The sequence below is a fragment of the Tamandua tetradactyla genome, chromosome 15 (genome assembly GCF_023851605.1).
Source record: "Tamandua tetradactyla isolate mTamTet1 chromosome 15, mTamTet1.pri, whole genome shotgun sequence".
In the NCBI taxonomy this organism is placed as follows: Eukaryota; Metazoa; Chordata; class Mammalia; order Pilosa; family Myrmecophagidae; genus Tamandua; species Tamandua tetradactyla.
Window position 1 is genome coordinate 6,827,172 of NC_135341.1, and position 26,818 is coordinate 6,853,989.

At 36.3% G+C, this 26,818-nt stretch overlaps 1 protein-coding gene across 3 annotated transcripts in view; it reads right to left on the reverse strand.

Moving 5' to 3' along the window:
* Nucleotides 1-26,818, reverse strand: part of CNTN6 (contactin 6) — a 386,131-nt gene that overhangs the window by 133,552 nt on the left and 225,761 nt on the right. For all 3 annotated transcript variants that reach the window (XM_077128663.1, XM_077128662.1, XM_077128664.1), the window contains one exon: nucleotides 10,043-10,138. In XM_077128663.1, the coding sequence (XP_076984778.1) occupies nucleotides 10,043-10,138 (96 nt within the window). The remainder of the gene's footprint in view (nucleotides 1-10,042; nucleotides 10,139-26,818) is intronic.

Here is a 26,818-nt window from a genome sequence, read left to right on the forward strand (position 1 = left end):
TCATTTAGAAGAAATTACAGGTGGTTGCTGCTGCCCAAGAAATCTTTGGATTCTTCACCTTGTAATCTTGAGAACTGAGATTGTAATTTCCATCTCTTGATGAATTCATTTTGATCATACCTGCTAAAACTTTCAGATCTGCCCATAATATGCAATGCATCCTTCTCCAATAGTGGAACATTAAGAAGTTGCTAGAATAATCTGCCCCAGAAATAGGGAAGTTTAGGTAAAGAATAAAAATTAACTAAAAAAACACTATTATTTCACATTCTTGACATCATTCCAATGATTATTTTGTCAGGCTAATTGGCTATTGCTAATATGTGCATTTAAAGAAGAGGATATTAGACCTAGGAGTACAAAGGAGATTTACCAAAATCATATGGCTAATATATGGAAGTGATAGTACTTGAACCTAGAGTTTTCAGCAGCCAAATCCTATGTTCCTTTCCTGACACTACACTGTACTCATCTAAACCAACTGATTTTTTTCTATGTCAATCTCCTCTCCTTGGTTCTCCCTTATCCTCAGAATTCCTTCCAAACTACCAAGCTCACAGCTTATCTGAAACCCACCCACATTCTAGGACATTTGTTCCTACCATTTATTCCCTTTCCCATCAGTGATGCCTGTCCCGTGTCCAATTTCCTCAGAATCTTGTAAGACAAAAAATTAATATCATCTGTCATATTAAATTGCTACCAAGTGTTTACAGCTAATATTAGTTGGGAATAGGACACACAGGTAATGTCTTAAAGAAGTAATTCTTCCCTTTGAAAGTGGCCTCTCTAAAGTTGATGTTCTCAAATTTCAGTGCTCATCAGAATAGTCTGGAAGGCTGTTACAATATAAATTTCTGGCCTTATGCTCAGCGTTTCTGATTCTGTAGGTCAGGACAGGAACTGCAGAACCTGAGTTGTTAACAGGTTCCCAGGTGATGCTGATACTGGGGGTGGGGCAGGGGCTGCAGTGTCCCAGGGCACCACACTTTGGAAAGCCACACTAGGAAAGGAGCCCCAGGTTTTGAATGAATGGCAGCTGCCTTCTACACCGCCTTTGAGTCCTTTTGTTGGAGCCCGGGGAAGAGGATTTCCTTGGTCATGAATTCACAGAATGTTGGGAATGAAGGGATATGAGATATCCAGTCCGACCTCTTCAATTTGCAGTGAAGAGAGGTAGCAGCAGAGTGGTGAATTCAGATACCCTTTTGTGTTCCTCTATGAATTGGTGAAGATGTTAAACTGCAGCCATTCCTGCCCTGCTACTGTTTGTGGCACTGTATCTCTCATTCTTCCAGTTCCCTTTTCCCCCCCCAGTTGGCACTTTCCATTCAGCCAAACAGCCAGCCAGCAGTGGGTTATTTTTTTCTACTTTGTATCATCATCAGTCACTGCAGTGCTTAATTTGTATATTTTTTAATGGGGAAAGGAAAAAAAATACCTTGCAAATTGGAGGTTTAAAAATCCTCCCATTTGGCTTTTCTTAATTAAATGTATAATTCATGAGCCACTTATGTTGAAACCATTGAATTTTTAAATATTTTCTTCACCATCTATGGCATTTATCTGTTATTAATGGTTGTGATGCATCTTGCCTATGATGATTCAGCAGTAACATTAGGGCTGAATGATAATTGGCCCTTCCTGAAGCATTTGCTGTAGTTTCACATTGACACTATCCTCTACAATCTTATTATTATTAGAAATGGCAGCTCTGCAGTAAGAATTGAAGACTCTATCTGCTGCTCTCTCAAGCATACAACAAATCCTATTTTCCCCAGAGCATGATTATGTTTTGACATCTTTTACAGCCCTATATCTTATACTGCGATATGTAAAATAAAAACACAAAAGATATATGCAATTATACCCATTATAGGGGATATAATTTTTATTAGAGGGGAAGTAAAAGAGACCAATAGTGATAAACTGACATCGAGAACTTCTAATGGCTTTGCAGCTTGTTTTTATGAGGTAGAAAATTAATGAGTAGGATGAAGAATTTGAACTAATCAGATTTAGAGGATAAATCCCCCTTTTGGAATATTCCAGAATGAATGTACATTACTGTAAACCTCATGAAGTGCTCCAGGGTTCAGTGGGACTGGCATTTGGGTGGTAAATCATGGTTATGCAAGGTCAGTGGCAAAGATCTAACTCAAGTACAAGAATTCCATTTCTGGGTTGAAGTCAATGATACTAGTGCCAAGTAAGTTTATGATGCAACACAGAAAATTGCCCCAACACCTTTACAATCTTCTCCTAACTTAGTTCCCATTTGTTCCACAATTACTGCTCGGCCACCTAGATTTTATTAGATCCCTTCTAATTTACACATCTTTTGTTTGGAATCATGGAGATGGCTATCTTCATGGCCTATTAACTACCAGGGAGAAAAGACTTCCAAGTCCCTATTATAACTCTAGAAATGACTATGTATTAGAAAACCCTAACTGGAGAAGAAATGAAACATGCCAGGTTCTGAGTTGAACTTTTGGGAAACCTCAAATTCTAAGAAAGTTTGGGCAACTCGGGACGTAAATATTCAAGGGCGCAACTTCCTTTTTGCTTCCCAATTCCCTTGCTTCATGGGTGAACTTAATACAGTGAATGGAAGAGATGACAATACCAGAGGTATTTTTTGACTCCAGAAGACATCTGGCAATATCTGGAGACATTTTGGATCCTCAAAACTGGAAATTGGGCACTACTGGCATCTGCTTAATAGAAGCCAGAGATGCTGCCAAACATGTGACAATGCACAGAACAGCTCCAGTGACAAGGAATTATACCACCTTAAATTGTCAGCAATGCTGAGGTTGAGACACCCTGGGCTATACCAACAGTATGGTGCTGTAACTTGAGAGGTCTGCTTGCTGAGCTAGAATAAAATGAAAATAGTCTTACTAAGAGTGATAGAGCACCTGAAAGTGGAGAGAGGGGAGGTGGGGCATGGGTCCTAGAGAAATGAACTCTGGGAAATTGGGTAGGCTAGATAAACTGGAAGATCCATAATTTTCCCACTTGTAATACCTTACACTGATAATTAGGTAAATCTGTCCACCACTCTGTGTGTTGTTTACAAATTCTCCAAGATTTATAAGAATTCCTACCATCTCCTAATATACTTTACTTAACAATTATGAAGAGCCTTTTGTAGGCCAGATTATACCAGACAAAATTAGGCAGTGTAATCAATGCAGTGGTGTTTAGGCAGGATCCCTCCACTTCCAGACAGGATCTTGGCCAGGTTAATGCTTACCTCTTTAACATGTTACTCAGCTCATTAAATGGAGATATTTCCCTTGCAGGTGTTAAATGAATTGAGATATGCCAAATGCTATGCTGAGTGCCCTGCGCATAAGTACTTACTATCTCTTAATACATGGTGTTAAATACTACCTATCTATGGTGACCTCCAAAATTTGCTCTATAAACCTCAAGTTCCTCCCTAGACGTGTATATCTAGCTGGCTCCTGAACATTTCCACTTTTATACCTAAAAGGTATCTGACACTAAACCAGTACTAAAACAAAAGCTGCTCCTCCTTCATTGCCCTAATTCCAATACAGAGCACTCCATTCTCCCAGTTGTTTCTCCCCCAAAATTTGGCATTCTGTTTTACTCTTCTGTTTCTCTTATAATTCATACTGAAGTCTCCCCAAAATTATTTCAGCTCTACCTTCTAAATATATACTGAAGAGTGCTACTTATCAGCCTGCCCATTGCTGTGATCCTGGCCCATGCCACCATTATCTCCCATCTGAATTATTATGATTGCCTCTTAACTGCTTCTATTCTTGCCCCTCTGTGATCTATTCTCCAAAGTAACCTTAGAAAAATGAAAGTCAGAGAAAGAATGTCAATCCTTTGCCCAATACCTTCAAATGTATTTTAATCTTATGCATAATAATACAAAGGCCCTATAATGTCTTGAAAGTAAGACCAGGTATCCTCACCTACTCTCCTTTTTGTTCATTTTGCTTTAAATACACTGGCCTCACTGCTGTTGCTTCAATATGCCAACATTTTCCCACTTAGGTCCTTTGTATACTCTGTCCCTTCGGCCTAGACCAGGCTTTATGTATCACCCTCTCACTTCATTCACTTCTCTTCTCAAATGTCAATGAAGCCTTCTTGGATAGCAAAATATACAACAGCGACACCCACCACTCTCTCTCCCCCTTTATTTTTCTCTCTACCTTTTATTACTACTGCCATACTTTATATTTATTATACTTTCATATTTTTGGTTTATGAAAGATTCCTGAAGCTAAGGAGTTTGCCTCTTTGTTCTCTACTCTGTCCCTAGCACTCAGAACCGTGAACAGTGATAAATACTTGTTGCACGAATATGCAACACTTTCAATAATGATGTTTGTTACCGTTATTATTATTGCATCCATAGGCAATCACTGAGTATCTGCTCTTTACATATGCAAGAAGCCCCAGAGTAATATTTCCCCTACCAATTTGAATTAGCAACTAAGACAATACAATTTCTGGAGTCTTTTCCTCCAGAAATGGGAAACAGGCTAAATGGGAGGAAGGGGATATGAGAATTTAGCTCTTTTTCTCCATACAATTTTCCTCTTGATTCTATAACATAATTTTGAGCCTTTGCTTGGAATGATTTTTCAACGTAAGGTGAATCATCAACATCTTTATTTACGCAAATACAAGTACTGGGCTTAGGCCGCAGTGCTATCTTGCTGCTACAGACACAGATGCTTCTAACTGCTGGCATAAATTCAATTGTTTTAGCCAACCTGAAAGTTGGATCTAAGGAGAGAATGGGACATTTTCTCTAAAACACGTCTTAAAAGCACAATTTTTATGAGCCCAGAATTGAGTTTTATATCCAGACAATAAAGTGAACAGCTGTGTGCTTTACCTTGGGTATGGTGAACCTACCACTTTGCAGTGAAGGTGATTTCAATTATTTAGACAACATGTATCATTTCTTCATTCTATCATTTTTAAATAAAAATTTCATGTGAGACTTAACTAGCTCACTGTACCCATGAAGATCTATTGAGTGCCTATTTTCATATTCACTCTGTAGCTTTGGCTTTAAGGGTTTTATGTTTATTTCTAAAATTTGGAGGGAATTCTGCTATCCATTCCATCGAAAATGACTTGTGCAGACTCCTTGTTACAAGTGAATGGCTCTTAACAAAATCTGCCCTTCAGATGAGCGAGAACTATTGGCATAAAGACCTCCACATAAGGTTTAAAATTCACCTCAAGACTAAGTCTTTCCCCCCTCTCTACCAGATGAGTAAAACAAATACTATATTGCCTCTTTCTTTCCCATGAAATTGCGTCTGTGACCTCAGAAGCATTCAGACACATAGTGGAAGAAACAGATGGTTTTTATTTCGCTGACTACAAATTTCGATTTCATTGACCACAGAGAGGCTAACAAGAATTGTATAATTTTGAGATGCGTATGCAAGTTGAGGAGGATTACCTTATACAATAGATGATATTGTTATAGGTTGTTTGGGAGATGAAGGAAGCCACAGACTACCAGTGAGAGGGTCTAGGAGAAAGAAAGGGGTTGTCTAATGGGGGATTTCAACGGTGTTTTACAAAAAGGTGTGCATTTTACCCCTTTCTGGGAGCTCCCCACAAAACTTTCATTCACTAAACCCTACTATGGAGGAAGATAGGGTAAAGGGCTGATTCTGGTTCTAAAGGTAGAGTATAGAAGCAGAGATCCAGTCGCAATTATTTCTGGTTAGAAAACAGATTAAAGAGATGGATATAACGCCTGTCCCCAGACTATAGAGAATAATTCCTGCTTTGCTTCCAAATCTAAGAGATAAAGCAGAAGGTGTCAGATTTATGTTCTGGCACAACACAATTATTGCCTTGTCTCCTTTCCTTTTTAACAATGGATGCCTTTTGCCTTCAAATAACCTTTCACTATAAAACCTTTCCTCCTAGAGGAGGAGCAAGATGATTTTTTGCACTTATGTTTAAAAAAGGAAAGGAGACATTGACAACATCAATTACTATGGATCCAGGTCTCATTTTTCTATTCAGAAGAAAAGGCAAATATATAATAGCTCCTGTTCAGTTTAGTTTATCCTGATGACTCTATTTCATGGATTGTGACCATTCATTTACATGGAAAATCAATTTAGCAATTTAGACACTTAAAAAAGTTTTCTTTTTTTTTTGGTCCTGGAACCATTCTTTGCTAGGCAAATTTAAAGTAGTTGGTCTCATTATTAAGTTTTCTTACTCTCCTATAAGTTTTCGTTATAAAACTCACAGGAATATATTTGCTAGGTCTACTTGGTCCAGAGGAGTTTTGCAAGTTTGTCTGCAAATGCATGAGAGAGAAAATAAAGGGAAATCAAAATGTTCTAATATCAAGTTTTTCTCTTGTTTCTAAAATACTCATGAGACCGATTGCTGCTGAATGAGTAAAGAGAGAGTTTGACCAAAAGTTGGTCAAACTGCCCAAAAGGTGATATAAAAATGTCAGCCTTTATGGCTTTCTATCACTATGGCATCTGTAGCACTTCTCTTTATAGCTGGCTGTATTATTATCTACAGTGAGTGTTTATGTTACACATAACAGATTTAAAATAATTTGGCCATGCCAACGGTTGCTCTATCCTGCCCTGTTTAACCCCCTTCTGCCCTAGTAATACATTTATAGGGCATCTCCCTGCTACTTCCATGAGTGCAGGAAAAAACAGACTCTTTAGAGAGAAGAGGTGGGAAATAGAGGAAGGAAAAAAGATGAAAAGCATATTGTGGTATATAGAACTCTAATGTGTGCTTCAATGACTCATGGTATTGTATCACCTCCTCCATCTGAGTGTGGGTGGGACCTCTGAATAAGATAAGCTATCATGCCGTGATTGGGTTATTTTATATGGCACATATCACTTTTTTTCTTAAAGAAAGGAATTTGAATCTTGATTTTATGCTTGTGAGAATCTGATTAGAGTACCCAGCCACACCATCCATGGACTTCTGACATACACAACTGTGAGCTGATAAATATGATAAATAGGTATCATTTTAAGCAGGTAAATATGCAATAATATGTTACATAGCAATGGTAAACTAATACATGTATGTATAGTTTAGGAGACCTAACCCAAGCATAATATACAGGAAAAAAAAGTCTGCCTATTTCTCTAGAGTTGACCCACACTAAACCAGCTGTTCATTAATCTAATTTGAAAGTCGTTCAACCAATATATTCCTCTTCTTTCTAAAAGTCTTTCTTTACACAATTCACCTTCACAAGAAGGAAAGACAGAAAAAGGAAAAATTAAGGAATTATTTTAAATGAGCCAATTAAAGGTATATCTGAGGGTTTTTAGAAAACCTAGAATTGTAAGACTGTAGAGACTGATTTGAAAAAAAAAATACTGAAATTTAAACATTAACTATAGTGTTCTCTATCCTTAGGAGTTTTAAAAGTCATAAAAAGCTTGGTTCAAATCTCCCCTTTATCTATTTGTTGAAAATCACTTTAGTTTATCTAAGTATCAATTTCCTCATTTTGAAATTATTTTTCTTAATTTTTAGAACTGTGGGAATGCAAACATAAATGGGAAGTCTTTATCATAGTGCCTGCCCTGGTAACCTTTCAACAATTATTATTATCAATACATTCTTCCTCTGACTAACTGGCCATTATTTGTATAATTGGGTCAATGAATGTGTGCCAATATACCCCTCAGATCTGGTCTAGAAGAGGTATAAGGAATGAAAGAACATTATTCTATCATTTCTATTTTTTTTTTTTTTTTTTTTTAAAGGAAAGACTGAGAGAAGGAAGGAAGGATAGAAGGAAGGAAGGAAGGAAGGAAGAAAGGGAAACATTTTCTTGTTTTTTTTATTGTATTCTGTTTCTCCGTTTTTGTTACATGGGCTGGGGCCGGGAATCGAACCGAGGTCCTCCGGCATAGCAGGCAAGCACTTTGCCCGCTGAGCCACCGCGGCCCGCCCTCATTTCTATTTTTTAAGAAATGAAGAAGCCATGTCATATTCTAGAGATATTAAAATGAAAATCCTTATAGTGCCTGCATGGAGTCGATACTGACAGCCTTGTTAAAATGCTACTTATTGGAACCCTGTTAAAATTCTATTTATGAAATAATGAACTTGGGTAACAAAGAAGTTTTTCATACCTCCCATGCAACAGGGATTAGTTATTCAGTAATAAAGGTCTTAATCTAAGGCATTTAAAAATTACTTGTGACTTAATTGCCTGGCATTAATCTCAGAAGCACTATTACAATGAGGGCCTTCATGCCTTAAAAAGTCAACATACATTTTAACAAGGTGACAAGAGAAGCTTCTGCCTAGCCAATTGTTTTGCATATGTGACTCATCCCGTTTAAAATATTTTCTATTTTTGTTATCCCTGATTGGAGTAAACAAAGATGAAAAGAATCTTCAATTCTGTCAAGAATCTTTGACCAGTGCCAGAGCGTAAAATGACATAGACTGAGAGCAAAGATAGTTAGGATTTTGCATATCTTGTCATGTTAGATTATGGTACTAGGAAATAAACTTTTCTACAGTTAAAAAATAATCACTATTAAAGATTCTGAGCAATTTGTGTACTTCAGAATGATACTGTTTTATCTCAAGTAGCATTAAAAGCATTGTAACTCTCCCCTAAAATTACAAGCGAAGGTAATAACAGACTACACTTTAATACTATTGTATACAATTTTGCTAATTTCTAATTAGTTCCCTTTTCTTTGGGCCCCAGCATTTTATGAGATTGCATAAAAACGAGAATAATGATGGGAAATATTTTCAAGTTTTTAAAGTCTCATAAATAAGATTTGGTTTAACATTAGGAAAATACTTGCATTTTATTTGTAAACATCTATCCTAACTGCTTTAAAAAATCTCCATTACAGAGTGAAATTCAACTGTAGGAGAGAAAGTGGTCATTAAAAACTCCAAGTCCGGATTTGAATCTTAGGTTCATTGCCTGCCATTTGCAAGACCTTTGACCACTACGTATCCTCTCTCTACCTTAGTTTACTCACCTGTAAAATAATAATTATAACGGTATCTCCCTCATGGTGCTGTTGAGACAATTTTTTAAAGTTAGTGCATGTATATGTTCTCTCTATATGTACTTGTTATTATTATTGATCTTTTTATAATATAATTTGATATTGGATTGTACCAAATGAAATGATTACATGGATGTTTCCTCACTTCCTTCTCCAATGATGAATTTAAACGCTCACTGTTAGTTGAGAAACAAGACCCAGTTTTACCAAATCATTTGGGATTTCAAAAAGTGCAACTTTAATGGGGAGAGAATCCATAGATCATTTAGGGTTGTGATAACATGCGGCTTTGTAGGCCAATTCAGATTCTTTTAAAGTAGAAGGTTGACATGTATTGTTTAATTTACACCATTGCTAGCAGATATTCTGATTTTGGCACCATCTGAAATTTGTTTCCCATTAATGGGCTAACTCTCCTTCTCTTTCAATAGTTAAATCTGATGTTGCCAAAAGCAGAAGTGAAATTAGTCTCTCCTTAGAACCCAAGAATAAAAATGAATTATAAGAATCTTAGCTTTCTAATTTGAATGAAATACTAAGCATTAAACTAATTCATTTATACCTGTTAGCTCATTTAACATAACAACAATATAACACAGGTATTAGTCAGTTTCTCTATTTTACAGATGATGTAACTGAGCCTCAAAGAGGTTAAATAAATTGACGTTGTCATGTAGCTTCTAAGTCACAGCACAGTGTCCAAGCTGTGTTTAGTTTTACAACAAGGCTCCAGTGCTGTGTTGCGCATGCTCCCTCTCCTTAAGGAAAAATCTATTGAGTGGCTACTTGAACAAATATCTTTAAAAGGAAAGATTTGAATGCGGACTGCTTAGATACAGTTTTAGAAAGCTTGAATAGCTTTCACAGTCCATTTGACTTAACGGATAACTGCAATTGTTGTCAAGACCTGACATGTCACTTTTGTCCCAGAGGACCACATTAATGGTGTAACCTAAATTACCCCAACATACCTCCAAAATGTGGTGGTGGGCCACAGAGAAGCACCACACCTTGACCTTCGCGGACAGACACTGTGCTTCTTGTTTTGGTTTCAAAGTCTTCAATATCTTGAAAAGAAAAGAAAAGTGTGTTTAAAATTAGATTTTTTGCAGAAGAATTTTTGAAAAGAAGAAACTTAAACATACTTTTATTATGAGGGGTAATAATTCAATCAATTATTGGTTCAATTCAATCTTACTGATTTCTGCCTCTCAAAATCTTGTGTTTTTTTTTCTCCTTCTTTTTAATACAATTAGAGTATGTGATAGAGACAGTTGTTAATATCACTCACTGTCTGTTTACTTTTCTTTTCCTAGGCAGCCTGTAGCCCAGCAGGAAATCTTTTAATCCCAACACACTTACTTCACCAGCCCAGGGAAGGTGTTGTTAAAAATGGTATGTAGCCAGTTTGCTGCACTCTTTTACCTTTCAGATTACTGCTTGCCATTTTGATGTGTGGATGGAATCTGAGAATTTTGGATGGAACAGTGTGAGAGGAACAGTTTTAAGTGACCAAGTCAATGAAACAGAAGGGATGTTTTCTAATTTCTCTTGATCTTCTCCTTCATAAAACAGCTTCATGATCTTATATGGACTCATAGAAATTCAGAGTTGGAAGACAGCTTACTAGCTATCTTGTTAAGCCATCCATTTGAGATCAAATGGGTCTTTCCAAAATTCCTGGAATATGGTCATCCAGCCTCCCCAAATGGAGCTATTGTTTAATTTCTCTGAGCCGCAGTTTCTTCAAAGTAAAACTCATTCCCTCATTCATTCAGCAAATATGTAGAGAACAACTACTATAAAATGGGGGGGGGGGGCAGTATTAAGGGAAGAAGATATATTGGAAAGTAAAACTATCCAGTAGGAAAACCTAAGGACTAGTTAAAAAACAAGCATATTATTTAAAAACTGTATTAAATGTTCTAGGGTGGAGACTGCTAGCTGTTCACCACAATCCATTTTTCCTTCTTCCTTAGTAATAAAAGTGTAGATTAAACATGGCTGTTCAACTAGAGGATACATTTCCCAGACTCTTTGGCAGCTAGGTGTGACAGGTAGAAATGATGAGTAAAAATACCATCTCTTATGTTTGAGAAGAAACTCCCACAACTTCTGATGAAGGCTCTTGGAAGTCACTGGTGGAAATGAAAGAACCGTCATTAGCCTTGTCATAGAATTGTTGCCTGGAGCAGAGCCACAGCTGATCTAGATCATCCACTCTGATGAAATCACTGAGGCACAAAGCTTTTGATTCCCATTTATCTATTTTTTCTTTTGCTGCTTACGCTTTGGGTATAAAGTTCAGGAAACTACCTCCTATTACTAGGTTTTGAAGCTATTTCCCTATATTTTCTTCCAGGAGTTTTATAGTACTGGCTCTTATATTTAGGTCTTTAATCCATTTTGAGTTAATTTTTGTATGAAGTATAAGATACGGGTCTTCATTCATTCTTTTGACTATTGATATCCAATTTTCCCAAGCCTATTTATTGAAAAGACTATTCTGTCCCAATTCAGTAGATTTGAGAGACTTGTCAAAGATCAACTGACTCTAAATTTGATGGTTAATCTCTACTCTTTTGTTTTGGTTCTGTTGATCAATACTTCTATCTTTGTGCCAATACCATGCTGTTTTGATGACTATGGCTTTGTAATAACCTTTAAAATCAGGAAGTGTGAATCTTCCCACTTCACTCTTCTTTTTTAGAATATCTTTAGCTATTCAAGGTTTCTTTACCTTCCAAATGAATTTGACAACTAACTTCTCCAAGTCTTCAAAATAGTCGGAATTTTAACTGGTATTGAATTGAATCTACAGATCAATTTAGACAGGATTGACATCTTAATAACATTGAATTTTCCTATCCATGGCATAAAATATCTTGATCATTGATTTTGTATCATTATATCAGAAATAAGTAAATTATCTTGTTTGAGGGCTTGAATTTTGAGGTCTCTTTTTCCAGCAGTTTAACCTTTTACCCTAAATAAGAAATCTTTTGAAGGACAAAAACATGGTGTAGATCTGAGGGATGAGAGGAAGACAACCATGCAAAGGTGATAAAGGACAGGAAAAATATTTCTTGCAGAAAGAAAAGCAGGAGTAATAACCTATATATAGAAAAACAGAGAATTTTTAAGGTATAGAAAGCAAGCCATAGTAGCTTGAACAGGCAACTTGGGCAAGGTGCAAATGAGACTGAAGCAGTAAACAGGACCTTAAAAGATATTATAATGCATTTTAATTTTGTTAAAAGTGCAAAGGGAATACCTGGAAACAACATAAAAATGCATCAATGGCAAAAGTTGAATAAAATCTGGACCATCCCTAGAATGAAATGTTACCAATGATTAGAAAGAAAAGTCTTAATGACAGTTAAGCAAAAGAAAAAATAAGTCATTTAATATTGATATTACATCCAATTATGGTAGAAAAAATTAAAAACCCTAATTTGGCAATCTCTTTAAATGGGTATTGATAATGTTATAGAATGATTTTTTTTTTAATGTTCACATTGGTTATTTCAATGGATGTTCTAGAGAGGTGGAAGTAGAGATTATTAAACTATTTGCATCTCTATTATATATTAAAACATTTTAAAGACTGTAGTGTGCATATGATTTTTTTTTTAGGTTTCATTACTTTTAATAGATTTAATGAGGAATTATTGAAATAAAATTATTGGTGTGATTTATGGGAAATCATGAGGTCTACTTTAGATGACTTAAGTCTGTGTTATCCATGAGATATACAAGTGAAAATATCATGTAAACCATGAAATATATAATCCTGAAATCAGAGAAGCAAGGTTGAGATTTTTGAGTCATGAATTTACCAACATTTATATAGTACTAAATACCATAGGAATACATGTAATCTCCATGGAATCACTGACAAATTTTTGGCCTCAGTGGCTTAGTGGACAGTGGTCAAGATCAAACTGAAAATATTCATTATTTAGAGATAGAATAGGGAACTGCAGAGATAAGAGAAAAAGAGGGAGGGAGGGAAGGAGGAAAAGAAAGAGAGAAAAATTGAGATGGTAGATTGTGATGCAGTAGGGAGAAGAGAGAAAAACAAAATAGGATGTGGAATGCAATTAAGAGGCAAAATAAGATAATGGAAGAAAAAATGTTGTATTTGGCAATATGCAAGTCACATATGATCTTTACAAGAAAAGTTTCAATGGAGTTAGATAGAAGCAAAAGTAAATTGGAGTAAATAGTAGGTTAGAACTTGGAAACCATAGACAAATAAACTAAACTCTGTAGAGTTGGGTACAAATGGTAACCAAGATTTAGAGAAACACATAAAGGGATTAGAGGAGGGACAAGGTGATATTTTGATGGGAAAGTAAAGAAATAGATTAACAATTCAAAACTCAGATTAAAGTGAAATTTACAAGAGTGGAGACTGGATCCCATGTGGAATGATTGATCTTGGTAAGGAGGGAGGAATCTTTCTCAGTATACAAGTTTAAGAGACAAAAGACCTAAGTGCAGAGACAAGGTGCAAATTTGTGGTGGTGGTGCAAGATGAGAATTTTTTTTCTGACAATTTTGAACTTCTTGATGATACTGATGGGAAAGAGTTGGATAAGTAGTTTCAAAACTTAGAATATGCAATAAACAAAGCTATCTGATGGGGTTGTTTGGAAGATTAAATAAGATAATGAATGGAATACAATAAATATTTGATACGAGGTAATTGCCTTGATTGTTGTCTTTCAAAGTGGTTATGGCTTACCCTTACACTTTCCTCTGACTGATAGGAAGTTCTGAAAACCTAATCTAAAAGTACAAGTTAAATAGTACATTATAGTCCCAATAAAATTTTGAAGGTCAATGATTCTATATGAGGAATCCAAACTTAAAAAATATTCTCTAGGTAGGTTCTCTTGTTTTTGTTTTTTAATATTTTTTCTTTTCTATCCATGTAGAGTAAAAGAGTTCAATGAAACAAATGCACTGATATATAAAATTTGCAACTCTTAGATATATACTCTACTTAAATAATAAAATATTTCACCAAAATGGACACCAGTTGCTTCCAACTACACCCTGTGCCCTTCCTCCACATATTCTTGATCAATAATCAAGAGTTTTATTTTAACTTAGAATGTGGCATGCCTTACATGTTTCTTATAGACGATTAATGATTTACTATGTTACCTTTCTTCTTTGACTATGGAAAAATTAAATGAGCCCACATCAGCTGGCACCTCTAATTTAATTTTGTGGGAGGCCTTGATGACTTAGGTTTGCATCAATTTGTATATGAGCCCTTAATAAAAGTTACCATAAGAAACTACCTTTTAAAATCAGAAACCAAATCCATTAAACTTTTTGTTTCTATTTCTAATAGTAATACTGGGTGAGAATTTTGAAATGTTTTTTTTTTTCTTTTTTACTATTATCACTGAAAGGTACCATTAAATTGTCATTACTCTTTAATGGTCACAAAAACAAAAACTGTCACAAAGGGGTAATGAGAAATTGAATGATTCTATGAAATTAATAAGCTTTGGATTGAGTTCTCTCAATGTCACATTGTCGGTATTCCTCATTCCCAGTAACATCAATCATGTTTTCAGTGTTAATCAGAAGTCATTATAACGCACTGATGATAAGACCACTGATATTTTAATGTATTCCGTGCTCACTTCCACTTAAATAGCATCTGCTTGTAACATAATTTCTCCATGCCTTTTATGATTACAACAGGGTTTCTATTAGCTGACATGAAAGGAAATCAACTCTTCTCAAATGTCACACAAGTCCGTCGAGCTATCAAAACATAGTCATTCCAAAATGTTACTAGTTCAGAGGTTTTATTTAATAATTCTGATTTTAAAACTTTAATAACACATATAGGCCATAAACAAGATATAATTTGCCTTATTTAAACTAGGTGTCCTCTCACATGCATGCTTTGAACAAGATCTGTTTTAAATATGTAACTTGCATTTCAAATACCTCTGTACTAGCTTGAAGGATAACGTAATTTAGATTATTTTTAGGCTAGGTCTATAGAATTAGGACCATTGAATTAAGGAGCTGTAAGAGCAGCCAATGAATATTTTCTTTACTCTGTTAGACCTTTAAAAATTTGAGCTTCATTCTTCTGTAAGGACAGGCCAGGGAGAACCACCAGTTTCTATTTCTGTCCCATCTATTTTTCAGATAAATTCCCATAAACCACAAAGGTGACCTACCCAGGCTATCCATGTCCTCAAGATACAAGCCTGCAGTGCTGGTTGCTATTAAAGACCCCTATTGTCGAGGTTGCTCTCATTAAGCTATTCTGATGACCACGGCTTAGTGGATCCTGTGGTTTTATTGCTGGTTTTGGAGGAGACATTTGGCAGAAGCATAAGCAAAAATGCAGTCACAAACAAGGATCTAGTCCAAGGGCCAGCAGGAAGTGCCTGAGAATGGCCCATAAAATGAGCTTTAAGGAATTACTGGGCCATATGCTCTCTCCCTCTCTCTTGGAGCAACCAAGGTGCAGAGGAGGACCACCAAAATTTACTTAAAATGAAGTGCAGGAACCAATACATATTGCAATGTCTAATTATAAGGAGAATACGTCTTTGCAGCTGCCATGTGTAGGCATGAATTTCAGCCTAATTAAAGAGAAAAAGGTCTAAATTTGCTGCCAAGGCCTTAGGAGCACAATCAGAGGATATGCTTGGCAGCACCAGTCACAGACACAGAAGGAAGCCAGTGGTTTGCCAACTCTTATAAGCTCAGAGGAAGGCAATGGGTACCCAGGGTTCATGGACAAGTACCAGAAAGGCAGCACCTAAGAAACAGATGCATGAAAAGTATTTATCAGGAAAATATGTGTGCTTGAAGTAGGACATAGTATATCTGAGTTGTTCAAAATCTGAATAATAATGTTCATTGGAAATTTCACAATGTATTTACTATATATGATTTAATTCATTCAATCATCACAACAACCCAAGAATGTAGGTACCGTTGTCAAAATCGCTTAATAAAAGAGAAAATTGAGGTTCATTAGGGACTGGTCACTAACCAAAGATCACACAATTTATATGTGTTCAAAAGAGGATTCAAAAAGAGGTAGTCTGGTCCCAGTGCTAGCATATTTTAATACCCTGTTGTGCTGCTTTCCATATGTGATTGCCTCATGGCTATCCAAAGAATTCTGTAAATTACTTGAGGGCTTCTGCTTTAGAAACAACTTCATTTCTAATTTTCTGACTACTGAATCCATGCTTTTTCTTCTCCATGTGTGATTCTTGATTTATCTCCACCCTCACATCAATGCAACAGGGAACTCAGCCCCTAATCTTAACCCACATACAGAGATATACAGTATATATACACCACACACACACACACACACACACACACACACACACATACATACATACACACACACACATACACACATACCATCAACATGATACTTTATGCCCTGTGGCAGATTTTACTGATTTAATAAGATACAAACCCAAACAACTTAAAACCAAATATTGTCTATGGAGTTCTTAAAAGTCCTCCAGCCACTCCTCCCTGCTGCTTATGTCTGCTCTTACTCTCTTTCTCTCTCTTCTACAACTTACTCTGTATGATCCTGTCTTTAGGGAGCATGGGAAAACACTTTCCTCTACAAAAAAATTCCTGCTCCCTCCAACTCCAACTTACCATACTCAGAAATTAATTGATCTGCCCTGTTCATATAGCTTGTAAGCAAAGAAAATAAAATGTAATTTCAAATATTGAGGCTCTTGGGTCCATTTGCTAACTTTCCTTTTTATACCACCTCCCTAATTATAGCTTCACAGAAGACAAGACCATTAAGGTCTGACCTTCCCCACCCACACACATCAGAAACAGTCACTCATGGATTGCCTATTTTCTCTCTTTCAACACTTCAGAAGCAATTTCAAGTATTTGCCACTTTGAGGACATTTAGATCTGGTTAATTTTCTCCTACTCCTTGTTTTCCACCAATGAAATAACACTCCCCCCCCCCCCCCACCTTTCTGACTACTTCAGAAGAAGTTTCAGCATTGAAACCTTACACTAGAATGAACAGGATTTAGGAGCATCTGTGCACTTTGATGTTGCAGGTCCCACGTTGAAGGTACTGTTTGTTTTGACCTCAAGCAAAAACATTTTTGTAGGCAAGGAAACACCCTGCCTAACACAAGGGAAATGGTGAAAGACACCTAGAATAATTCTCTAGTTCAGCAGTTGTCTCACAAAACCCCCAGATATAATAGGTGTAGTTTTGAAGCTGGGGCATTTTTTGAGAATCTCAAGACATGCTGGTAGAGTCATTCTGAATTCAGATCTCTTCCAACATTTCTCTCCTTATGAGAGAAGGAAAACACTTGTGGAAAAGATCAACATTGCTTATGCTTCTATTTTCTATTTCTTGGGCAGTTTTGCTTACGCGGAGAGTCTTGGTACTTTGATTAATTTTCCAAAGTCATCACTAAATGGCATACAAAAATATCTCTAACTAGAACAGTTTCATTTTCTACCATCATTTTCAGGATGCTATATGCTCAGTGTTCATTGTGTTTCCTAGCATAACTCAGAAACATAACATGACATAACCTAATAAAACACTATGCTTGTGTCAAATCCTGTAAAAGAAGCAATAACTAAATCTTGATATTGGACATAAATTTGGAATGTTAATATTCAAGTAGGAATAAGAGGGTATTTTAAGAGTTTCTGGAACCAAATACATTTAGAATCCAATTAAAATTTTTTTTGCTGTAAAAGAATTTTTATAAAAATTAATAAATGAATGGAAAGGCAACGAGTTGTTTCTTGATTCCAGGAAATAATAAATTCTCTGAGAACTATTTTTTGTGATATTTAGGAAAAAATATGTAAAATAATATTGGGGACTGAAATGTTTTTTTCTCTTAGACCACCATCTAAGTTTTCAGAGAGCTAAGCGTTGAATAAATAGAAAAAGAAAACAAATATGAATTAGTTGGTTTATTATAATATGCACGTAAGAGTGGATACAAAATAGATTCATATATCAAGAGAATGATGGTAAGATCAGTGAAATGTATAATTAAAGAAATTATATGTGCTAGACATGGTCTGACCTCAAGCCTACTCAATACTTTGCTTGCATATTCTTTACATTAAACTAGGTGAATTCCAAGGGAGTAGAAAGAAAGGTGGAATGAGGTGACTTCGATAGCATAAAATAGACTAAGATGAAATAACCTAACTAGTACATTAGAGTGGAGATTTTCAGTGTCCCTGGAAGGGAAAAAACAATATAAATAGCCAGTCAAAGATGAAACCCACAAATGAATACTGCAAAAATTATTAGCAATAGGGCAGTGCAATGGTGACTCAGTGGCAGAATTCTTGCCTGCCATACCAGAGACCCGGGTTAGATTCCTGGTGCCTGCTAATGCAAAAAAAAAAAAAAAAAATTATTACCAATGGAACAAACTGATCAAGAATGAAGTTTTAGGGTCAAACTATGTGAGTTCAATAGCTCGTTTTGCCAAGTGTTAGCTGATGATTTGGAGCAAATCAATTTTTCTCTTTCTACCTCAGTTTTTTCTACTTTTAAAATAAAACTAAGAGGAGTGACATCATTGAGATGGTGATGTAAGACATCCCCAGGAACATTTCCCCATAGAGACAGCTAAATAAAAGGAAAGATTCTCCTCTCTTGGAACTCTGGACAACAATAGAGATTGGAGAAAATGTCACAAAGACTGAATCAAAAAAGAAAAAAGTATAAAACTCAGATAGAACAGTGGTGCAGAAATGCCCACTGGGACCCCTTCCTCTGGCGCAGACACAATTAGGCGCATGGACGCAAGTCAACATAGTCCTAAGGAGGAGCTTTTGGGGTTGTCATATGCAAGCATATGAAGTAGGTACCCCCAAATCACAGAACTCTTGGCATTCTATACACACTCTCAGCGCAGTCCCTAATTGCTAGTGCACCTACACAATAAACAACAAACAAAAAAAATCAAGAGTTTTAAACCCTGATCTCATCTAGCTCCATGGATCAGTATTCCATTATATGAAAATTACTGAGGGCAGAAAATCTGCATGAAAAAAGGAAACTAAATCACCATCCAGAATGGAACCAAAGCTGAAAACTAGAGTGAAAAGGAAGACTTGAGAGTGGGAGAGGAGCTGAGCAAATAATAGCCACTGAGGAGAAGAATTTACATAAAAGCAAAGAAAACAGTCTTGGATGCCTGGGGAAGGAAGAAAGGAAAAGAAATTATTTTCTGGAGGGGAAACAATTTAAGACAAACATTAAGGTAATCTTAACAGTTACGTTATATATCCAGGGCAAGATGCAGATGACAAAGACCTGAGAAAATCTGAAATATTAAACATGGGCTGCTCCAAAGGGTCAGTATAAACTGGACTAAGTGTTGAAGAACAGCCCTTCTTAAAGTCAACCTACAATAAAATGCTCTGCAAAAGGGAGAAGCTGACTTCCAGAACTGGCATATCAAAACATTCAAATGCTCAGATAGCAATAAAAACTCACACAAAGCAACAGGAAGAGATGACTCAGTCAAGAGAACAAATTAAAACCTAAGAGGACAAAATAGATTTTGGAACAACTAATAGAGACATTTGGTCAAATCTCCTAAATCAATTCAAGAAGCTAAAGGAAAATATGGATAGAAACAAACTAAATTTGAATATAGAATTAAAATATATAAGGAAGATAATGTGTAAACAAAAGAAGAACTAGAAAGATTAAAAAGAAACATAAGAAAATGTATAGGAATGAAGAACATCATAGAGAGTTGAAAAGCATGATAGATACTCAGCAGCAGAATGGGCAGGAAGAAGAAAGAATTAGCAAACTAGAAGACAGAACAAATTGAAATCATGCAATCAGAAGAGCAGATAGAGAAAAGAGTGAAAAAAAAAATTGAGCAGAGCCTAAAGGACTATGTGACAGCATAAATCACACCAACACACACATTATGGGAGTCCCAGAAGGAGAGGAGAAGAAAACAGGGACAGAAAGAATATTTGAAGAAAAAATGGCTGAAAAATTACCAAATTGTATGACATATATATATATTCATGTCCAAGAAGTGCAAAAAACTTCAAAAAGGATATACCCTAAAAAGATGTATTCTAAGACACATACTAATCAAAATGACAAATGCCAATTTTAAAGAGGGAAGTCTGAATATAGCAAGAGATAAGCTAATCGTCACAAAGAAGGGATCCTCAATAAGATGGAATGCCAATTCCTCATCAAAATATGAAGGCAGAAATGAAGTGGTATCATACATTTAAAGTACTGAAAAAGAAAAGCTGCTAGCCAAAAATTATTCACTTGACAAAACTGTCCTTCAAAAATGAGGGAGATTTTAAGACATCCACAGACATAAAAATATAGAGAGAGTTCATCAAGAAGAGTCGTACCTTACATAAAACGCTAAAGGGAGCTCTTAAGGTTGAAGGGGAAGGACAGATTTTAGCAGCATAAAGTAGTATGAATCTCCAGTAAGGGTAATTACATGAGTTAGTGCAAAATCCAATAGTATGGTAACCTCAGTATGTAACTCTACTATTTCCTATAATATGTTGGGGTAAAATTAATAAGAAATAATCATATATCCATGTTGTGGACACATGAAATATAAAGAGGTAATGTGTGACAAAACAACATAAAGAAGGGAAATGGAGGGATATAAGAGTAGAGACTGTGTATGCTACTGAAGTTGTTAGAATTTTTTCCAACTAATAGGTTATAGAGCTAGCTTGTTTATACAAATCTCAGGGTTACCACAAAGAAACTGTTCAATATATGCAGAAAATCAGAAAAGAAAAAGAATCAATCAACTGTATCACCAAAAATCTAAAAGAAGACTGCAAAAAAAAAAAAAAAAAGAAAAGAGGAACAAAAAGATAAAAGGTGTAAAAGAAACAAAGGACAAAACAGCTGAGAAAAGTACGGCCTTATCAGTAATTACACTGAAGGCAAATTTATTAAGATCTCCAATAAAAAGTCACACAGTAGAAGAGTGGGTAAACCAAAACACAATCTAACTATATGTTATTTACAAGAGCCTCTCCTTAAAACCAAAAACAAAATAGTTTGAAAATAAATGAATGGAAAAAAGTATTATCTACAAATAGTAATGAAAGAGACCTTGAGGAGCTATGCTAATATCAAACTTAAGTAAAAAACTGTTGGAGTTATGGATTCTATATATTACTAAAAGTGGTAATCAACTGAGAAGAAATAACCACCACAAACATTCCTCAAACGTTGACAAAATTGAAGGGAAAAATAGACAACTCTACTATAATAGTTTGAGCTATCAATATCCCACTGTCATCAATGAAGAGCTAGACAGAAGATCAAAAAGGAATCTGAGAACTTGAGCAATACTATAAATGAACTAGATCAAATAGACATATATAGAATGCTGCACCCCAAAGCAGAAGAATACACATTCTTTTCAAGTGCACATGGATCATCCTCCAGGATAGATCACATGTTAAGTCACAAAACAAGTCTCAATAAAAGTTTAAATGATTGAACTCATACATCTTCTCTGACCACAATGGAATGGAGCTACAAATCAATAACACAGAGAGAACTGAAAAACCCACAAATAAATGGAAGGTAAATAATCCACACTTGTAAACAAGCAATGGGTCAAAGAAGAAATCATAAGAGAAATCAGGAAATATCGTGAAATGAATGCTAATGAAAATAATATATTTGAAACTTATGGGGCACAGTTAAGTCAGTTCTCAGAGGGAAATTTCACAAGAAATGCTTATGTTTAATAAGAAGAAAAATCTCAAGTAAAATACCTAACCTCACACCTGGAGGAACTAGAAAAGAACAGCAAACTAATTTCAAAATGAGCAGAAGGAAGAAAATAAAGGTTAGAGAAGAGATAAATAAAATAGAGAATAAAAAGCAATAGTTATTTAACAAAATCAAAAATTGGTTCTCAGAAAAGAGTAATAAAATTGACAAGGCTTATCTAAACTGACAAAGTAAAAAAAGAGAGAGAGAAAATTAGGAAAAAAAAAAACAAACCTAAAATCAGAAATGAAATGAAGGACATTAATACTGATCCCAAAGAAACAAAAATGATTATAAGAGTATGTTATGAACAATTAGGTACCAACAAATTAGATAACCTAGAATAACTGGAGAAATTCCTAGAAGCACACTGACTATTCCAGTTTGCTAGCTGCCAGAATGCAATATACCAGAAACAGAATGGTTTCTAAAAAGGGAAATTTAATAAGTTGCTAGTTTAGAGTTCTAAGGCCAAGAAAATGTCCCAATTAAAATGAGTCTATAGAAATGTCAATTAAGGCATCCAGGGAAAGATATCTTGGTTCAAGAAGGCCGATGAAGTTCAGGGTTTCTCTCTCAGATGGAAAGGCACATGGCGAACACAGTCAGAGTTTCTCTCTCATCTGGAAAGGCACCTGGTGAACACAGTAAGTGTTCCTCTCTCATCTGGAAGGGCACATGGGAAACATGGCATCATTTGCTAGCTTCTTCTCCTTGCTTCCTGTTTCATGAAGCACCCCGGGAGGCATTTTCCTTCTTCATCTTCAAAGTGCTGAATGATGGACTCTCTGCTTCGTGGTGCTGCAGCATTCTCTGCTCTCTCTGAATCTCCTTCATTCTCCAAAATGTTTCCTCTTTTATAGGACTCCAGAAACTTATCAAGATCCACCCAAATGGGTGGAGACATGTCATCACCTAATCCAGCTTAACAACCACTCTTGATTAGATCACATCTCCAGGGATATGATCTGATTACAGTATTGAATAGAGATTATTCTGCGTTTATGAAATGAGATTCAGATTAAAACATGACTTTTCTAGGGGACATACATCCTTTCAAACCAGCACACTGACCTTGACTCAAAAAAAAACAAAATCTCAACAGAACAATAACAAGAAAAGAGATTGAATCAGTTAAAATGACAATAAAACCCATCGTCTAGACCCACTCAGTTTCTGATGAATTTTTCCAAACATTCATAGAAGAATTAACAGTAGTGTGGCTCAAATTCTCCAAAAATATTGGAGAAAAAGGCCTACTTCCAGTGATGGTTAGGTTCATCTGACAAGCTGGCCAGATTTTGGTGCCCAGTTGGTCAAGCAAGCACTGGTCTGATTGATACTGTGAGGATATTTTGCAAACTTAAATAATCTGTAAATTAACAACTTCTATGACTGATTACATCTACAATCAGCTGAGAAGATTACTTCAATAAGAGAAGTCTCATCCAATCAGCTGAAGGCTTTAAAAGGAGAATTGATTATCCCAGTGTCAACAGAGAGAATTTCCCTCTCTACTTTAGCCAGCCAGTGTATCCTGGGGAATTCACTGAAAACCTTCATTGGGGTCTGAAGCTTGCAGCCTGCCCTAAGTAATGTGGACTTGCCTATCTCCACAGTCATGTGAGAAAATTCTCATAAAAATCTCATAATTGGGTGGGCCACAGTAGCTCAGTGACACAGTTCTCACCTGCCATGCCGGAGACCCGGGTTTGATTCCCAGTGCCTGCCCATGCAAAAAAAAAAAAAAAATACTCACGATATTTTACAGACGTCTCCTGTTGGTTTTATTTTCTTAAAGAACCCTGACTAATAAATACACTTTCCAACTCATACTATGAGGCCAGCATCACCCTAAACCTGGTAAAGATCTCATATGAAATGGAAATTACAGACCAATATCCCTTGTGAATATAGATGCAAAAATCCTCAACAAAATACTGGCAAACCAAGATGGTGCATACTGAGGTATAGAATTTAGTTAGTCCTTCAAGACAGCCAGTAAATAGCTAGGGACTGTCTGGAACAACTGTTTGGGGGACTTCAGTGACTGGACACACTTTGTACACTAGTCTGGAATAGGTGAAATGGCCAAGATCTCGCACAGAAGTATACATCTCCCAAGATATGGAGGCTGGCATCCCTCCCCCATTGGAAGGACAGGGTGTCCTGTGGTTGGCTCCCTGAAGGAAAAAGAAGCCCTCTCACTAGGAGCAAGGAAGGTAGCTCAATGAAGCTCCAATTGTGGTATTAATTAACAAATTTGATTTGGACTGCTAAATACAAGCTCTGAGCACAGACAAACCTGGAGCAAGCACAAAAGAAATCTGGAGGTTTCACCTTAGCAGAGAGAGGCAAGTGTAATAGAAAAAAAACAATGAGGCTTTTTGAGTTGGAGAAGCTCAAAACACTGGAAAAACATTGATACCAAAGCTCGGTACCAACTTTGGCTCCTAATTGGCAAAAACGGGGGCTGGAGTCTGGCTCTGTAAAGAAATTTTTCCCTCTCTGGCTTTTTTTTAAAACTTCCTAAGAGCCCATTAGGTGAAAATGCAGGTGATCTAAGCCTTTAGCACTGCCTCTGGCAAAGGTAGAACTAATCTATGGGAGACAAAGAAACTAGTGAGGTGAAGGAGATAATTCCATAAAGGGCTTATCTACCCAGAGCTCAGACAAGCTCCATTTGTGGCTGCAATCCCAGCAGAGAAAAGGCAGGGCTCACAGACAAAAAATAAAGTGAAATAAAACATAAAAGAATAAAGACAGAGGATTTTGGAGTCAGCTGAGCTCAGAGTACTGGAACAGGGGGCACACAGAGCTCGGTACCAACTCCAGCTTTTGACTGGTGAACCCTGGAGACTAACCTTGGGGACTTGCTCTGAAAAGATGTTTTTAAAAAACTGTTCTAAGTAGCTCATTAGAGAAAGCTCAGGCATTTTCAATTTTCAGCAGGACCCAGGCAAGGGCTGACTTAAGAAATGTCTAAGAGACAAAGTAATGAGTCAAGTGGGGGAGAAAATTCCATGAAGAGTGTATATTCTCCCAAAAAGGGGGCATGGGGCCCAGCTTAAGGAATTCAAGACCCCAAGGGCTGGAAAACAGGAGCAATGTAAGATTGCCTCCGAGCCTCGGGCAGGGAAGGTCTGCTGAGAGTGAAAGTTACCCAATTACTTTATGCAGGGAGCTGAGGGCTGATAAGCACCACCTGCTGGGCAGGATAGGAAAAGCAAAGAATCTAGAGGCTTTATAGAAAAGTCTGACTCAGTCTGACAGCTGGGTCTCACCTACATAGGAAAACTTGATACTAATTATTTCCTCCTCCTAAGACCTGGGCCTGTCTGGGCAGGGAATATCTGTCCGGGCAGGGAAAATCTGATTGGGGTAATCATATCTTGGGAGACCCTCCTCAAAAAAAAAAAAAAAAAAAAAAAATGAATGTTCCATGTAAGCAGGGCAAGAACCAGAAAAGCAAAAGCTGAAATATTCTGATCAAACAAAAGCTATGCTACTGGTCTAGAATAAGTTGAACTGAATGCAAAAGAAAAGACAGAGAACAACTTCAATCAAGAAGAAAACCCTAGGTGAAAGAATGAAAACAACCTCCAGAATAAAGTAATCAAGGAAACATCAGATGCCTAGACACTAGCAAAAAATTATGAGTCATACTAGCAAAAATGAAGATATGCCCAGTCAAAGCAACAACCTAACATTTCAAATGAGATAGAGAAGTGAAGCAACTAATTGAGGATTAGCAATATCGCACCAAAAATCAAATCAATGAATTAGAGACAATGTGGCAAAAGAGATAAAGGATATAAAGAAGATATTGGGCAAACGTAAAGAGAAATCAAAAGTTTGAAAAAACAAATGGTAGAACATATAGCAATGAAAGGCACAGCAGAAGAACACAATGGAGACCTACAATAGCAGATTGGAAGAGGGAAGAGAGCATCAGTGAACCACAGGACAGGACGTATGAAATCCTACACACAAAGAACAGATAGAGAAAAAAATGGAAAAATATGAGCAGAGTCTCAGGGAATTGAATGACAAGAAGTCTATGAATATATGTGTTATGAGTATCCCAGAAGGAGAAGGAAAAGAGGACAGAAAGAATAATGAAGGAGATAATCACTGAAAATTTCCTATCTCTTATGAAAGACATAAAATTACAGATCCAAGAAGTGCAGTATACTCCAACAGAATAGATCTGAATAAACCTATTTCAAGACAGTTACTAATCAAAATGCTGAATGTCTAAAACGAAGAGAGAATTCTGAAACCAGCGAAAGGAAAGCAATCCATCACATACAAGGGAAGTTTCATAAAACTATGTGAGAATTTCCCAGCTGAAACCATGGAGGCAAGACGGCAGTGGGATGATATGTTTAAGATACTGAAAGAGAGAAACTACCAGTCAAAAATTCTACATCCAGCAAAACTGTTCTTCCAAAATGAGGGAGAGTTGAAAATATTTTCAGACAGACAATGAGAAAATGTGTAAACAAGAGACCTGCTGTACAATAAATATTAAAGGGAACACTACCAGCAGATAGAAAAAGACAGGAGAGAGAGTTTGGAGAAGAATTTAGAAATGAAGACTATCAGGAAGTTAAAAAGAGGGAGAGAGAAAAAAAGTAAGTGTTCTAGTTTGCTAGCTGCTGGAATGCAATATACCAAAAACGGAATGGCTTTTAAAAAGGGGAATTTCATAAGTAGCTAGTTTACATTTCTAAGGCCAAGAAAATGTCCCAATTATAACAAGTTTATAGAAATGTCCAATCAAAGGCATCCAGGGAAAGATACCTTGGTTCAAGAGGCCGATGAGTTCAGGTTTTCTCTCTCAAGTGAGAAGGCACGTGGCAAACACAGAGTTTTTCTCCTTCAACTAGAAGGGCACATGGTG